General features: G+C 40.8%; 1 protein-coding gene across 2 annotated transcripts in view; it reads right to left on the bottom strand.

Annotated features, from left to right (window-relative positions):
• Nucleotides 1-8,568: 8,568 nt before the first annotated feature.
• LOC131683540 (neural/ectodermal development factor IMP-L2) overlaps nt 8,569-16,707 on the bottom strand; it is a 117,258-nt gene continuing 109,119 nt past the window's right edge. Inside the window, exons 1-3 of one of the 2 annotated variants that reach the window (XM_058965594.1) lie at nt 10,783-11,662; nt 9,610-9,884; nt 8,569-9,541 (exon numbers count right to left, since the gene is read on the bottom strand). In XM_058965594.1, the coding sequence (XP_058821577.1) occupies nt 9,017-9,541; nt 9,610-9,882 (798 nt within the window). In that variant the 5' untranslated portion in view covers nt 9,883-9,884; nt 10,783-11,662 and the 3' untranslated portion in view covers nt 8,569-9,016. Of the gene's footprint in view, nt 9,542-9,609; nt 9,885-10,782; nt 11,663-16,707 lie in introns of those variants that run through there. The other variant, XM_058965596.1, reaches the window with a different exon arrangement.

Raw genomic sequence — 16,707 nt, 5'->3', positions numbered from 1 at the left:
TAGATCAAGACTAATGATTCATAGCTGTTGAGTATTTAGTCGGGAATCATTTTTGCTTGAAAATAGTCTCTAGACAACGGAGGCCGCTTACAACCAGCTTACAATATCGCTCCATTAGAATTAACAACATTCTAACTTCCAACCATGACATTGAAACTCTTTGAGATCCAGACATCGCTCAGATTCTTGGATTTCTTCTCTTCGACGTGTTTTCCACGTCGTTCCACAGAATTTCTTTTAGATTTAGGTATGGGCGGTGTGCAGGTCATGAAGAAACATTGACCATCTAATCAAAAAGCCACTGTTTAACGAATCGAGATGTATGCTTTGGGCCATTATCATGCATAAATGTTCACCACATAGACCGGTAGATGGGTCCACCTGATCCTACAATATTTGCTTGTGCTGATGCTGATCCATTCTGTGATCAATGTTCACGATTGGCCCCATAACATGCCATGAAAAAGCATGCACAATACAACCGACACCGTGTTGTTCTAATTTTATGTTACTTATACTGAGGATAATGATGCCTTTTTGATGAAAATTAAACATAACCTTTACTGTCCCACCCTAATTGATTGAATTTTGACTCATCGCCTCAAAAACATTTCTCCAAAAAGTTGCAGAATTATTTCCGTCCAACTTAGCAAAGTTTACTCTAGTTGTCGAATTGTTTGTAGAAATAAATGGTTTATATTGTACAGCAAGGGCGATCAAACGCTCCTCAGATGTCATATTCGTATGGTTTTGCTGCTCACTGACATGTTACGATCTCGTTCAACGATGTTTTTGATTTTAGTCGACGAAAGTGATGGATTTTTTTGGTTCCATGGTAATAAGATGATCTTCAGTAAATGTCGTTTATCGTGGAGAGAGCTCAAAATGTTTTAGGGAGAGATGCCGCGTCAGGAGAGATGCCGCACTCTCTATATCTCGTATATGGGGTCACTTTTATACAGTAATATGATATTGTGAGTTTGTCTTTCGAAGAATTATAACTCTAGAGATGTAAAATAATCTTTTTTTTATTCACGAAAATTTTATTAATGATTTTGTGCATTCAGTTGCATCACGGAGTGCCGAAAATTTTTCAGCACCGCATTAAAATTTCGTTTTTTTAAATTGTTCGATTTTTTTTTTTTGGTAAATCATGTATCGGTTGAATAGCTGGGACCTTTTAGAAGGCATTCTGATCATGAGCACGATCATCCATAATTTTAGAGGAAAATGGCGTCGTACGGCATCTCTCCCATACAATTGGGAGAGATGCCGTATCAAAATTGCGGGTGAGATGCCGCACTCAATGGAAGAGGTTGCATAGCTAAAATGTATTTTTTCACCTCGGAATGTCATTAAATGATCATTTGCGTCAGGTATAGGTTCTTAATAAGGCATATCCACAAACTAACGGACCTAACACAGTGACATATAGGATTATGAGTCTATTTATCCATATATTTAAATGGGCGACATGTATCTAAGTATTAGTTACTACGGTTTATTCTTTAAAGTTTCAGGTACTAATTTTCGTGAACGCATTGATTTGTAGTGATGTCAATATTGAAATAAAAAGCGAAAATTTGAACGGATTGATACTTTTTCAAAATGAATCTTTCAAGAAAAAACCTAAGTTGTATAAATTCATTGGGAGAAACAGCCAAACAGTGCTTTTAAGGAACTGCTACCAACGCATAGATATGTATATTGCTCGTACAAGCATATAGATAAATAGTGCCCTGAATTAAGTTACTCCAACTTAATCGTTACACAAGGTTGAGAAAGAAAAATATTTTTAAAATATTGAATAAAAAAATGTTTCTGGAAATGGTAGTACCCCCTTAAGAAAAGTGAGTGTGCTAGCCGATTTATAGGTGAAATCAAACTTCATGAAACACAGCTGAAGACACTGAATCACAAAACATCAATGAGAGCCAAAAAATACTTTTGTTCACCATTTTTCAGATTGTGACCACGGTGCGGCGTATCACCTGCACATGCGGCATCTCTTCCGCAACGACCTTTTTTGTAAAATGTTCATGGAAATTTGGTGATTTTTTTTTCATTACAAAAACCATTTCACAGTATTTTAGAAACTTGTCGCAATTGGTAAAAATAATTTCATCAATTATTGAATGGTTTACTTTGACGCAGGATCGATTTTTAAAAATGTGCGGCATCTCTCCCCAAATTACCCTATTGCATTATATAACCGCTTTCAGGAACGCCCGGCAGATTCCGAAAGTTATTTTTCGCTATTTGCGTTATTTTTCAAGGGGAAAATGGCAAAAACAAACTTTCTGGGTTCGTCGGTGCATGGCGCGCTTCAACCCTCCCATTAAAGATGTTATTCGGAAAATATTCAGAAATATAGTATTTTAAAGCTTACGTACTATGAATACTAGGGCATTGCAAAAAAATTTTTTTTTGAATACTCAAAAGCCCCCCCTCTCATATTGTGACCAGAGCTGCAAATTTTCAACAGTTTGTTTTGAACTTGAAGGAGAAAAAATTCTCAAATCATGCCCTACTATGTTCAATTCGCAGTTGTTCGTTTCCATTATTCATTCAAACAGCCGACCTGCTCAATCATTTTCCATTCATTTTCAATTTCATTGACCCTGTGGATATCTCTTTACTGGGTATTGACTAGGTTTTTCGAGTAAAACTATTCTGAACATAGTTCTTACTGTCCATGTAAGCTTGAAAACGCAAAACATGACGACATTTAACCTAAACTGCCCTTTACAGAGCAGATGACAGCTTTGGTTGGTGAATGAAAAAGCATCAATTTGAAATGAAGACGTACGATTCAGTTATGAAAATCCCGCCAACTTGAAAGTGAATGATTGAGGGAGACTTTGAATTTGAATCATGGTTGGGTTTGATTGAAGTGAATGTTGGCATTTGAAAATGAAAATTTGCACCACTGATTGTGACAAATGTCAAAGTAAGCTCAGATGCCAAATTTCACATCATTTGGACAATTCTAGACCCCCGCCCACATCCCTTGAAATTTTTGAAATTGGTGCTATGGGAAAATGTGGAGGAAAAATATATTAAATGCTATAACTTTTGAAGTAGCAATCAAAACATTACAATTTATACCTCTTTTTAAAGGAAATAACCTTAGTATTGGAAATATTCCTGCTTCTATAAAAATACGGGAAAGTGGGGTACTCCTATTTTTTGAATTTTTCTGCTCCGTTGTGCAAACCATAAATATTTTGCAGTTTTTCTAATGTGAAAAAATCTCAGAAATCGAACGGAACTCTTTAGACCTTTGTCCGAATACGAGAAGTTGGGTTTTGTCATTTATATTAAATTTTATCATTTTCTCGTGCATATATCTCTATTATTCTTTATTAAATTTTAATAAATTGTACCTTGTTGAACGTGAAAAATTCTTAAAAATACAGCAAAAATAAATTCGTTTGCGTAAAAATTCAAAAACATTTTTTTTTTTGAAATTTACTCTACGAACCACATTTTTTTCATTAAATGTCCTAATACCTCAACTTCACCTATTTTTCCAGGCATGAAACTTTTCTCATGTGATTCCTAAGCGCATTGTTCACTATAAATAGTAAATTAAATAAGAATTTTGTTGTTAAATGGAGTTAATATTTCCGATTTTATGATAAAAATGTGAAATAGAGACTATATGTCAGATAATTTGATGTTTCTGAATTTTACCGGTAACGAATCTATTTTTATTTCGTTCCTAAGGAATTTCCACGTTGAACAAGGTACAATTTATGAAAATTGAATGAAGAATAATAGAGATATATGCACGAGAAAATGATAAAATTTAATATAAATGACAAAAAGCCCTATAACCCCAACTTCTCGTATTCGAACAAAGATCTAAAAGGTTCCGTTCGATTTCTGAGATTTTTTCACATTAGAAAAACTGCAAAATATGTATGGTTTGCACAACGGAGCAGAAAAATTCAAAAAATAGGAGATTTTGAAGCCAAAATGACCCAGTACCCCACTTTCCCGTATTTTTATAGAAGCAGGAAAATCTTCATTCCAATACCAAGGTTATTTCCTTTAAAAAAAAGGTATAAATTGTAATTTTCTAATTGCTACTTCAAAAGTTATAGCATTTAATATATTTTGCCTCCACATTTTTCCATAGCACCAATTTCAAAAGTTTCAAGCGAAGTGGGCGGGGGTCTAGAATTGTCCAAATGATGTGAAATTTGGCATCTGAGCTTTCTTTTAAATTTGTAACAATATGAGAGGGGGGCCTTCGAGAATTCAAAAAAAAAATTTGCTATGCCCTAATGAATACACAAGGTTTGATTTATATTTTTCGTGTTTCCTCAGAATGACTGCTACAACCAGAATATAGCAGCACTCACTAATTCAGCTACAAGAATGATAGATAGACTGCACGCATACAAGGTGTTTGAAACTGTGAAGTAACTATAACTCGCTCCACACTCGCTGAAATGGAAATAGGGTAAAGTGCCTATTTTCACCATACTAAGCAAGGTGCCTCACTAATTCGTTAATTTCTCGCCCTACAATCAATGAAATGCGTAAAAAATGACATCAACAGCTTTGCTTCGTTGTTACGAACCAATATAATAACACAAATGCGCTGAAAACAGTAAAATTCTCGTGTTTAAGCGTAACGAAAACTCGAATCGAGTGCCTCTATTGTTGCACTACCATTTGACCCAATGCGTTGAACAAAGATGGCAGACACCGCTCTAACCAACGGCTTCAAATGGGTTACGGTGATAATAGAAACACGGCGCAAATGGGTTCATCACGCTATATGTAAATGTGATAATTCTCTGTCCATCACTGTATATAAATGTTCAAATTTTAAATTCGGTCGCAACGCCTCTTATGTATATCCTGAGGCCACTGAAAATTTTACCCGCATTTTTCTCGAAACCGCAACGAAAAAAGCTTATTGTACGGAGAAAGTTAATTCTTTGTTGCCTCGTTTGTTTTACATACCTAATGTAACATCCCCAGGTACCTTTACAGTCGAACTAGACCCCGAGATGTTTGAAAGTTAGAACATGAGCCATAGCAATCACCCATTAATTGAAGCTGTAGTTGCGTTGGTTCACGATTCCTTGAAAATACGACTAGCTCAGTTTTCTCCGTGGAGAACTCAATACCCAGCTGGGGGGCCCAAGTAGAAAAATTGTCCAAGGTATCTTGCGACGGTCTTTTAAAATCGACAGCTTTGTGACCTGTAATAGAGACCATTTCGTCATCTGCAAGCTACCTTAGCGTGTAGGAATTGAAAGACATTCGTCAATGCTATTCATGTAAAAATTGTAAAGAAGGGGGCTTAGACATGAGCCCTGGGGAAGGGCTGTGTAGCTAATTTGTGATATCGATAAATTACAATGCAAAAAATGCGCGTATTTTTCAGACAACATGTTTAGCAAAAAGTTTCTTAATATCGGTGAAAGACCATGTTGATACAACTTCTCAGAACGAATGTTGTTCCCTTGATGTCCAAGAAAACTGATACTACATGTTCTTTGCTAGCATAGGCCACTTGAATTTCTGTTGAGAGCAACGAAAGGCAATCGTTCGTTCCTTTGCCGTTGCAGAAGTTAAATTGAGTATCTGATCGTAAGCCATTTGCTTCGACTCAATTATCGAGGCAGAATAAGGTCATTTTCTCGAACAAATTTCGGATCCAGGACAGTATAGCAATCGGCCGATACGAATTGTGCTCGGAGGCTGGTTTTCGTGGTTTTTGGATGGTGATGACACTTAGTTGTCGCCAATCATGTGGGCAATGTAACCCTCAACACACTTACTGAATCAATTCTACTGGTGTCTCTTGGTAGAGTCTGACAACAAGTGGAATTTGACTGTATCGATTTTGTTGGCTATTTTCGGCAAATTTGAGACTAAGAGAAACGAAAGCAATGAAATTGAAAGACGGATAGGTATTCTAGAGCGAATCAGTTATAAACTTAGAACGGAAAACTAGCACTAGGCAGGCTCATATGGGCATGTTCGAATTTGATTCTGTCTGGCCGTAGGGTTTTATTGTTACACGATAAGAGGGCAAGTTAGAACTCCACCATCGAAAAAAGTGCTCCGTTCGCGGTATCATGATAGTACGCGGCACAGTAGCTCTGTGTCGGGGAGAAATCCGGACAAACCTTCTTGGTGAAATCGAATATTCAACTATCGCTAGTACTGCTTCGGTTTCGCATACACCGCGTCGTGCCCCAAATATGGCCCATTGATGTTTCTCTCGTTAGTCCGTCAACGAACCGGTGCCAGCAACTACGTTTCTTGGCTTTCATCAAACTCTTCATTAGCGTTTCTAATGTCGCGTACTGTTGATAGCCTTGGGTAACCCGTTGTCATTCACGCCTGAGCACTCTTTGTCTCATCATGGGTTGGGAGATCGACCGCGAGAGTTCGCGTCTGGTATATGTTTAGCCTGAGTTTGATTCGCGGTGGCGAGAATGAAGCCAACCAAAAACCCATACTCTTGCTCCGGATGAAACTCTTGTGTGTTCCTTAAGGGAACGATTAATTTTATCTCCTCGTAGTTTTTATATGCGGGACATGTCATGAGATCATGCAGTTTCTCCCCTTAGTAAGGGTACTTTTCAGGATTTCTACTACAAGAATCATCTTTATGATTCCCGCTGCATATTCACAGCGAGCCTTATTGCTACGGTATGTGACTGTGTGAAATAATTGTTTGCAATTAAGGCAGTTTGTGGCCTATGGTAGAAATAAATGTACAGGCAGATGAATCTTGTGCAAGAGGATGATCCCGTACTTCAACAGACAAACTATCATCGTTGACGACGCCTTTAATCTCTACTCTTACCGCTGGAACATACACATTATAGTCTCGTGTAAGGTGCTCGCTACAGGATATATCGTTTGCTGGATTTGAGTTGACTAACAATATTCTGACATTATCCGAGCAGACTTTTGATATTTAGGTAGCAGGGATTTATTTTTCGGCCGGAAGAAGACCACAGCTCACTGCATTGGATAGGTTGAGACGATGAGGAATGGATCGGGGTAAGGTTGTTGGGTAGTGGATGGGAGTGAATTGAGCGTATGTTGGTAGTAATAGAGAAATGTTTTAAATGTAAGGGCAATGATGTGCAAAGTTTAAGTGTGTAGAGAATTATGAGTTGCTGCCGAGTTTATATTTGGGTGGGCCGATTGAAAGTTCTTTTCAACGATGAAGTCTTCAACCGTTTTCAAACGAGATTGGATTATGGATTTTGGACAGCGCTGATTACGAACCTGAAGTCAGTTTGCCTCTACAGATCAAGCAGTGAAATACGTTCTCGAGACCTGTACAAATTTACAGTGCAACGCGAAGCATTCTGGGAACATGAATAATACTATAAAAAGGTTTCTATCTGAGGTGCAGGTCTCGAGCTGAAAGCGTCTCACGGCGGCCACGACGCTGCTTCGAGCAATGGCCCATAGAGGCTTTTTTGATGCGCGAATCGAAACACTTGTTTAACACAATATAGTAGACACTCATACCTTTCATAAAATGTATGGAGAAATAAATTATTTTTTTGGAAATGTTGAATGCGCACCTCCCCTTAGGTCGGATCAGAACCTTAGAAGTCGAGCCTGTCTCGACCTCCATTTGGGGAAATAATCGAAATCATCAACGCAACGCGCCCGCGCAGACGTCAAGTAACAAAAAATATGTTCAGAAAAATAAACGTTAATTTCAAATCGGTTTCCAACGACGCACCGTCCCAGCCCACCAGTTGGCGAGATGCTTCCGAACATCAGCACGCAGAAGCAGTTCCAGAACCGGCAGATCAACCACAGCAGCTAATAGTTTCTTGTTGACACCACGTAGACAATTCCTCTTAGGAACGACGCGCCTGATGATTCACTGGCAAAATAACGGCACCAAGGGTGAAAAACTGCTTTTTCAATGAACAAGCACCGCAGAAAACTAACAACGCGTCCTACTCCCGACGAGAACTCGCCTGCCATATCAATTCTTGCTTTGAAACGCTTACAATTTTGTTGGTTGCAAATAACGAACACTGCTATTCAAAAAATCTGAGCGTTTTGAGCAATGTGTATTATGCGAAATTTGTTCCCAAAATAGAAAAACAGTTAATATATATATAAATTTATATTCTGGTGTTTCGAATTCATCTCGTCAATAACTGGCACCAATTAGTTGATAGATCCAAATTAGCACCAGCTAGATGCTCGATGATGTCTCGGGAAGCGAGCTTAGAAACTCTGGTTTTCTGATGAAACGATCTCATGTTTTTTGGCATGGGAAACAATAGCCCGACACACAATTCAAATGATTTTTTCTCGGTTTCAGGTTTTTACATGCAACTTATTGTGTATAGCTCGGATTGACCACTACTTTGATTTTTTTTGTCGTTATCAAAAACGCAGAACACATGTTCAATCGAAAAAGCAATCCATCATAAAGCAGAATAAGGCGAGTTTTATGCCTGAAACCATAAAAAATTGTACTCATTTGGGAGTTTATCCGACTGCCGTGAAACGAAAGGTAGGTGATCAAATAATCAATGAATAGCAAAAATCTCTTCTTCACACATCCTTCAAATCAGTTTATTTTTTCAAAGTACCTAATCTTCCTATGCATGGTGTACTTTGACAAATAGTGTCGGAGTCATGCCGAAACATTTTACAAACAATCTTGAATTCGTTTCTTCGAATTCTATTTACATTTAACAGTATGGTGACAAGATTCTACAATTCTTTACGTTGGTATTTTTTAGAAAACTTATTCGCTAATATTCAAGACAATAACTTATCTGATAAAATATTGAAATACTTTTAAAAGGATATTTAAATAAATTATTTTTATGGATTTTGTTCCTACGTGCTGATTAATAAGTTAAGTAAATGGCATAAGTGTTCATTACTGACTGTTGAAAATAGTAACTATCCGTGGATTACCGTTCGCCGATCCTCCTTTGTTCATGATCCTAAATGGTTATGTGGTCCGTGTCGAGTGTCGTTGTGCGAATTAGTTTGGTCGAATGGGATACAAAAAGGTTTCCGCTTCGTCCTTGGAGATGGCATTTTTGGCAACACATGTGTACGATCCCATGTCGGCCCACCGCAGGTCGTTGATGATCAACTCTCCAGTCGGCAGGGTACGGAATCGTGGGTCCTGCATGCTGCTAATGACGTTGCCTTCCTCATTTTTCCAGGTGATCTCTGGCACGGGACGACCAACGGCTTTACACGGCAGGATCACTGTCGAACCCATGTACTCGAAGAGTGCCCGATAGTGAAGCGTAACGCGTGCAGACTTGAGATGCATGAACATGTGATGGCCAGACTTCAGCAAATCGGTAAAATTAGAGCGCGGAGCATCGACGTGGTAGATGGTGGTGGATGCGATGGCTATTTGACCTCCAGATCGACCAATGCAAGTGTATGTACTTTCTGCGGCACGTGACGAATGGTCCAACACTAATCGCGATACCACACGTGCCATGGTCGTTGGACTGCTTTCACTGATGATGTTCATGCTCACGTCATCCCACTGTTGAAACGAGATAAAAAAAATCATTTAGTATTTTGTCAGGTCTCATTTTTTGTGTTTTGACTTACATCTGCCGTCTGACCACTACCATGCACCCATTGTACGTAGGGCGTCGGTGAGCCCATCACTTCACATTCTAGCTCGATGGTGGTGCCTCGGATCTGGGTTAGTTGTGCTGGTGGTTGAGAGGTGATTTTCACAAAATTAGGTCTGGTTGTTCGCGACCCGGAAGAGGACGCGGAGAGTGAGTTGTCCTGGTCGAGATCCACTGCTCGACCGCTGATCGGCGGCGCTAGCATCGCCAGCATTGCCAGCAGAAAGAGAATTTTGAGATTCATCATTCCTGGAAGGAGGGAAAGAAAGGAAACATTTAGGGTACGTGTCAATGGTCATGTTTTTTTTGTTGGTTTAGAATTCTCAGAACTAGACAAAACAGTGAAATTTTCCTTTCGGATTGCATCAGTCATTTCTGGTCTCTCTTTGGACTCTCTCTCCGCATTTCCGATCGTGCGGCTCCGGCGCTCTTTTTATCTAGCCTGTGAATAGACATGTGTATGCGTGTTTCAACATGTGCCTTCGTGAAGAAACCCATGAATGAATCTAGCTCGCATTGGAATTGGAACCTGAGCATTTGAACAATCCACAAGATTATAAATTTCCTACTGCAGCAAAAAAAGCCGCCATGTTGACGAAGGCTAATGCATTGTCATCAAAACCAGTCATGGTTTGTATGCGGTTTGATTGGAAGTTAACCGAATTTATCAATTAGGTGATGTTCTATAAGAGTAAGTCAATTAACGGAAAGCGTGACTTGCATATGTGTAATTTAATCACTACACGTTACAGATTGGTATTTGTCATTATTACAGTGCTGCTTATGGCACGTTTCAAAATTTTAACGGAAGCTTTGCATCGTCTAATCTACCCAGAAAAGTACGAGTTGATTTAGCATACTGGTCATCCATAATTAAATTGTGAATTATATTGTGAGACCCCGTCAATTCACAATTAAATCTATCATTGTTAAAAACAATATTACAAAAAATACCTAAATAAAGTTCCACCAAAAAAGTTCCATGAAAAGTTATTCTTCAACATCGTTTTATTGGTTTGCACTCTTTTGGCACATTTCGCTACACATATAGCACCAACCAACGGATCATTTTTTATACGCAAAGACATTGTGGGACTTATTCGACCTTATAACCTCTAACATACAGGACTTTTGAAGCAAAACTTACCGATTCGAATGTACGTTGTGGTATAGACTCGAAAATCTGCCGAAGGTTCAATTCTCAAAACCAGCAATAATCGAAGACGCTTCGCTTGATCAATCAATCAACTGTTCAACGAAGATTGTTTCCTTTCGTATGCAATCACTTCCTGTTGGATCGAGATATGATCGACTTGCTTTTCAGTAGCGTCGCACTAGATTGGCGCTTCAGTGATAATTCGCCAACTTTAGACAAAGTGATTGATGGACTTTATGATTTATCACTTGAAGTTGACGTTATGTAACGTTAGAGTTTATAAGATGTTTTATGAGCACATTCAGCAGCATTAATTCCGATAGGTTCACTTTTTGGCTGTAGCTCAACATATGGCCGAATGTGGCGTACACGTATGTAATACTGGACTCCTTTGCACCACTGGTGGTGATTTGAGATTCTTTTCTGCGACTGCTCGGTTGGCTTATCGGCGCAATTATGACCTCTGGAAGCGGAGCGACCGTAGAACACCGCAAGCTTAGCACTAAGGGATGCGTCTGATTGGATTCATTAAAATCCGATTGTATATAAACAAAGAGGCTTGATGATTATAATTTGAAATTCTTTTGATGTTAAACTTTCCGTTCTGCCTCTGACTGACATTAATTGGATCGTATGAGTGTAGCGATCAAGAACTGATGACGTCAAACGATTTTCTTTACACTGCTAGTGGTGGGCTTTTTTTAATCACTTTCAACCGTTTTGCGATTATAACGCTCTTCGCGAACTTTCAACAATTACTAAGGTTGAACTTCAAAATTTACTTTGACTATCAGTTGAACACTGAACTTTGCGGTAATAAATTCCTTCAAGGAAAGGTGTTTCCGATGCACAGGCAAAATGAAAACTGTCTTAATCATTTCTATCACACCTCGTTATATAGCATAGGTTCGCTCATCGTCAAGCTTCGGGTGTCGCCTGTTCGTGTTTTACTCATTTTCTTTTCCTTTCTTCATTCGGTAGTTTCCTCTCTCATCCCAGACCGAAAACGTGCGCTCTCGTTGCTTCGTCTCCATCCTTCGCTGTACGCCGATCCGGCGTGCAGTGTTCAAATACATACACGATCATTCATAAATTGATCTTGTACGCTCCAAGCCGGCTTCGTACCGGCTTCGCATCCATGCTTGCATTCCCGCTGCGCCTCTCACTCACCCCTTCACATGTTCAACGCTGTTGAAAATGGCCATTAGGGAAGAAAGGGCCCGGCCGGACTGGGTCGAACCACGGGCAACAGGTAACGACAACCGTTGGTGGCGGGAGGGCCTCACGTTTGATATCATTGTAAAAAATTGAATTAAAAGAAATTTTCTTGTTAAGTCGTTACCAACCAGCAAAAAAGTCATGAGCGATAGAAGAAGCAATAAAAAGATATCGCCTGATGCAGTTACATAAATTACACGGTTTCCCCTTAATCCAACCGTCTTGGGTTGCAACGACTCGAAGCAAGCCTACTTTGACTACCACGGCAGCCATTGGGAGTGAAGTAGTCGCCGGCCGGATCGAGTTTTGGCATCTAGTAGCGGCCACCGCCAAGTCTGCTGTGATCGCGGCAGCAGCAGCTTCTCTGTAGCGGCACTCTCGGTAGGTTGCGATTGTGGTGGCAGCACGGATTGCTATTAATTAAAATTAATCACCTTGTCACGGCAACTGAATAATTTGCCTCCCCACTACCGGGACCCCTCTTTTTGACCTCCCCACAATCTCCTCCTTCTGAAGTCGAAACCAAGCATGTCACGTTCTGTCGAAATTGTTTCTAAGAAAGACGGAGGACTATTTCTCGAAATCTTTAAACGATTGGTGGATAAGCGTTTCCCGCTTAAATGAACGTAAGCCAAAAACTCATCAGCCCGCTGGGTGGGATGGGAACATGTGACAAACGAAACTAGCGATTGTGCGCAGAGTGGCTAATATCGTGACTTTCACGTGCTACTCATGCTGACTTGAATCTTTTCATTCGAGTGAAATTCAACCAGTAAGCTTCGTGTTTGCATTGGTCTCCGAATGGTGTCTGAGCGGGGCCGTGCGATAAGGTTTATTCAATATTTGAATTGGGCTGAAAATGTTTGCTCGTTTGTTCAGTTCATAATCGTAGGCGCAGCAGAGTAGTGAAAACTTCTGTCCATACTCTAAATCAAACTCTCCGTTGGTGCGCAGTAAAGTCTTGTTCTCAAGTTCAAACAAACGTCCACGGTAAAAGAGTGCTGCTGGTACAGGCTCAAACCAGAAATAACTGGCAATTAGCGGTAGCTGCACTGTGGATCAGCACCTCTTTGGAAAATCTTTGCTCGTTTCTGAACTCCCCTTCGTTTGGTTCGTTGAAAGATGAGAAAAAGTTAAATAGGATAGGTGATCCCTTATTCATCTCATTAGTCAGAATGTTGCACTGTTTCACTCAACACTCGACCTACAATCACTGAATGACGCTTAAATTTGTTATCTCGTAGCAAAGCCATTGTTCGAAGCCCCATTTTCGTCAAATCCCATTTCAGCTCAAATAGCAAAGATAGCAAACGCTACTGTAACTGTTTAATTTGATAGCATTACTAGGTAAGCTTAGATGAATTAGAGAATAGTCGCCTCATTTACCAGTTTGTTCTAGATAAATGCCATGCATATGAAACACAAAATGTGTCAACCGAGATTGATGTTCAATTGAGAAGCTTAATGTCACCAGAAAGTTGTGTCGATGAGATCGGAAGAATCTATAGTCCTTCAAGACAATAGCTTCTTTTCTTAAACCAAATAAGGCCAATTAAAATATTTTTAAAAAAATATGTCCAAGCTCAATTTTTTTTGAAGAAGAAATCAAACAAAATATGAACATTTTTGCCTTTTCAAATACAGAAAGGGTTTGCAATCAGTCTAAAAATCGACTATTCCATTCAGTTCGTGTAGATCGGAAAATATATCTTTGTTTATGTCTTTGTATGTGTGTGTCATTTAAACTCACAAAATTTTCTCATAGATGGCTGAGCCGATTTTCACAAATTAGTTTCAAATGAAAGGTATAACGCTGTCATTTTTTGTTGATCCGAACTTTCGGTTCCAGAGTTAGGGTTGAGGAGTGCGGTCACACAGTGAATTCGCATATAAACTGGTAACGAGATGATGTCTAGGGTAGACGAGCCCTTATTCATCTCCTTAGTCAGGATGTCTCAATATTTCGTTGATAATTCAACTTAGAGCGACTGGATTGCGCTTAAATAGGTTTCATCATCTTTGCTTCGTTCCTAAGAAGCAGTACCTGTATTTCATTTTTGCTTGAAAAATGTAAAATGCTCGCGTTTGAGAGAAGCGAAAAGTCGAGTACAACGTACCCTTATTCATCCTACCATTTGAGCTAATGCGTTGAATAGAGATAGCAGATACTGCTCTAACTAATGTGTTCAAATGGGTGGGATGAATAGAGGAGCTAAGATGAATTAGGGAGCAGTAACCCTATATGTTGTAATACATATTGAAATGGGCGCAGCTGTATTGAAAAAATGCTCGGACATCTTGGCTGCACCACTCGCGCAATTTTTCAATATGTCGCTTCAGCAGCAAATGTTTCTAGTGTACTGAAAGTGTTCGACACTATTCCCAGTTTAAAAACCTGTTTGAATCCACCTAGCGGTGCAACGTACGCGCCGCATCTTGAGGCAGCGCTGCCACCGGAGGAGGAGCTCATCGATGCTCCCTTTGAGGACTGCTGGACCAGAACTAAAGTAGCCATAAGCAGCGCTGCGGAGAGCGTCCTAGGATACGTACAGAGGAGTCGACGGAACGATTGGTTCGATGGCGAGTGCCACTCGTCAGAACTTGGAGTCATATCGACGGAAGCGAAAACAGCAGACTCGTCTTTTTCAGGACAAAAAGCGCCGTCTGGAAGAGTCTGAGAGAGAGAGGAGATGGAGCTGCTGTATCGCTCTCAGGAAACGCGGGGGTTCTTCAAGTAGCTGAATGACTCTCGCAACGGTTTTGTGCCGCGGGCCGAAATGTGTAGAGACAAGGAAGGTGGCATCTTGACGGACGAACGTGAGGTGGTCGAAAGGTGGAGGCAGTACTACAATGAACATCTGAATGGTGCGCAGGCGGACAATCGGGCGTGCGAAGAGGACGATTATGTCAATGTCGCAGCCGACGGGGATGTACCAGTGCCCACTATGAATGAGGTTAACGAGGCTATTCAACAGCTCAAGAACAACAAGGCAGCTGGTAAGGATGGTCTAGGAGCGGAACTCTTCAAGGTGGGTCCGGAGAAACTGACGGAAAGCATGCACCGAATAATCGAAAGAATCTGTGACAGAGAACAGCTACCGGAGGAGTAGATGGAATGGGTCATCACCCCGATATACAAGAAAGGCGACAAATTGGACTGTTAAATTATAGAGCGATCACAGTGACAAATGCCGCTTACAAAGTTCTATCCCAGATTCTGTGCCGGCGCCTATCAACGCTGGTAAATGGATTTGTCGGGAGTCATCAGGCCGGTTTCATCAACGACAGATCAACAAATGACCAAATCTTTACTATATGGAAAATCCTCCAAAAATGCCGTGAATACCAGGTCCTGACACATCACCTGTTCATCGATTTTAAAGCCGCATATGACACGGTGGACCGTGTGGAGCTATGGAAAATGATGGACGAGAACGGCTTCCCTAGGAAGCTGACAAGACTGATTAAAACTTTCGGGCGGCCTCTCGGGTCCGTTTGAAACACGCAGGGGACTAAGACAAGGCGATGGCGATGTTGTCCTGCCTGCTGTTCAATATAGCGCTGGAAGGTATAATGCGAAGAGCGGGGTTCAACATGCGGGGCACGATTTTCACGAGGTCCGGACAGTTCGTGTGCTTCGCTGACGACGTGGACATAATCGGTAGAAACAAGGAGACGGTAGCAGATCTGTATACCCGACTGAAGCGCGAAGCAGCACGAGTAGGACTGAAGATAAATGTGTCTAAGACGAAGTACATGCTGGCTGGTAGAACCGATCGCGATAGGGAACGCTTGGGCTGTAGTATTACGATCGACGGCGACGAGTTCGAGGTGATTGACGAGTTCATCTATTTAGGCTCATTGGTGACTGCGGATAATAACACCAGCTGGGAGATCAGAAGGCGTATTATCGCTGGAAGTCGTGCTTACTATGGGCTCCACAAAACCTTGAGTTCCAGGAAGCTTCACCACCGCACAAAATGCGCCATGTACAACACACTGATTCGGCCGAAACGTGGGCAATGCTCGAGGAGGATCTGCAAGCACTCGAAGTCTTCGAAAGAAGGGTGCTGAGAACGACCTTCGGTGGGCAGGAGGATGGCGTGTGGAGGAGAAGGATGAACTTGCGCGACTCTATGGTGAGTCAAGTATCCGGAAAGTAGTTCAAGCTGGAAGGGTACGATGGGCGGAGCATGTTGTGAGGATGCCGGACAACAACCCCACCAAGTTGGTTTCCACCTCCAACCCGGCAGGTACAAGACGTAGAGGAGCGCAGCGTTCCCGGTGGCTGGACCAAATGGAGCAGAACCTGGCGAGTATCGGGCACCTGAGAGGTTGGAGACAAGCAGCAACTGACCGAGTGTTTAATATAATGTATATTATTGGACTTTTCGTAACATGTTTTACACTTGGAGTCAGCTCACTGGACTTGACATTAATAGAAATTTGATCCACAGGCATTACTATTTTTGCTTTCGTTTGTTTTTTCCAGTAAATAATTATAGGCAGGACAACGTCTGCCGGGTCAGCTAGTTGTTGTGGAATTGTCTATTACATTCCTATTACCAGGCATGGGAAAAATCATTTCACGAAACGATCAATTTGAAATCATCCACAAACACGCTCCTACTGTGAAACCCGATCTAGGCAACCCTTCTTGTGTAGAGTTACGCGTTCGTGCAAAAGCGAGAAACAAAA

The sequence above is a fragment of the Topomyia yanbarensis genome, chromosome 2 (assembly GCF_030247195.1).
Source record: "Topomyia yanbarensis strain Yona2022 chromosome 2, ASM3024719v1, whole genome shotgun sequence".
In the NCBI taxonomy this organism is placed as follows: domain Eukaryota; kingdom Metazoa; phylum Arthropoda; class Insecta; order Diptera; family Culicidae; genus Topomyia; species Topomyia yanbarensis.
This window is presented reverse-complemented; position numbering and strand designations above follow the sequence as displayed.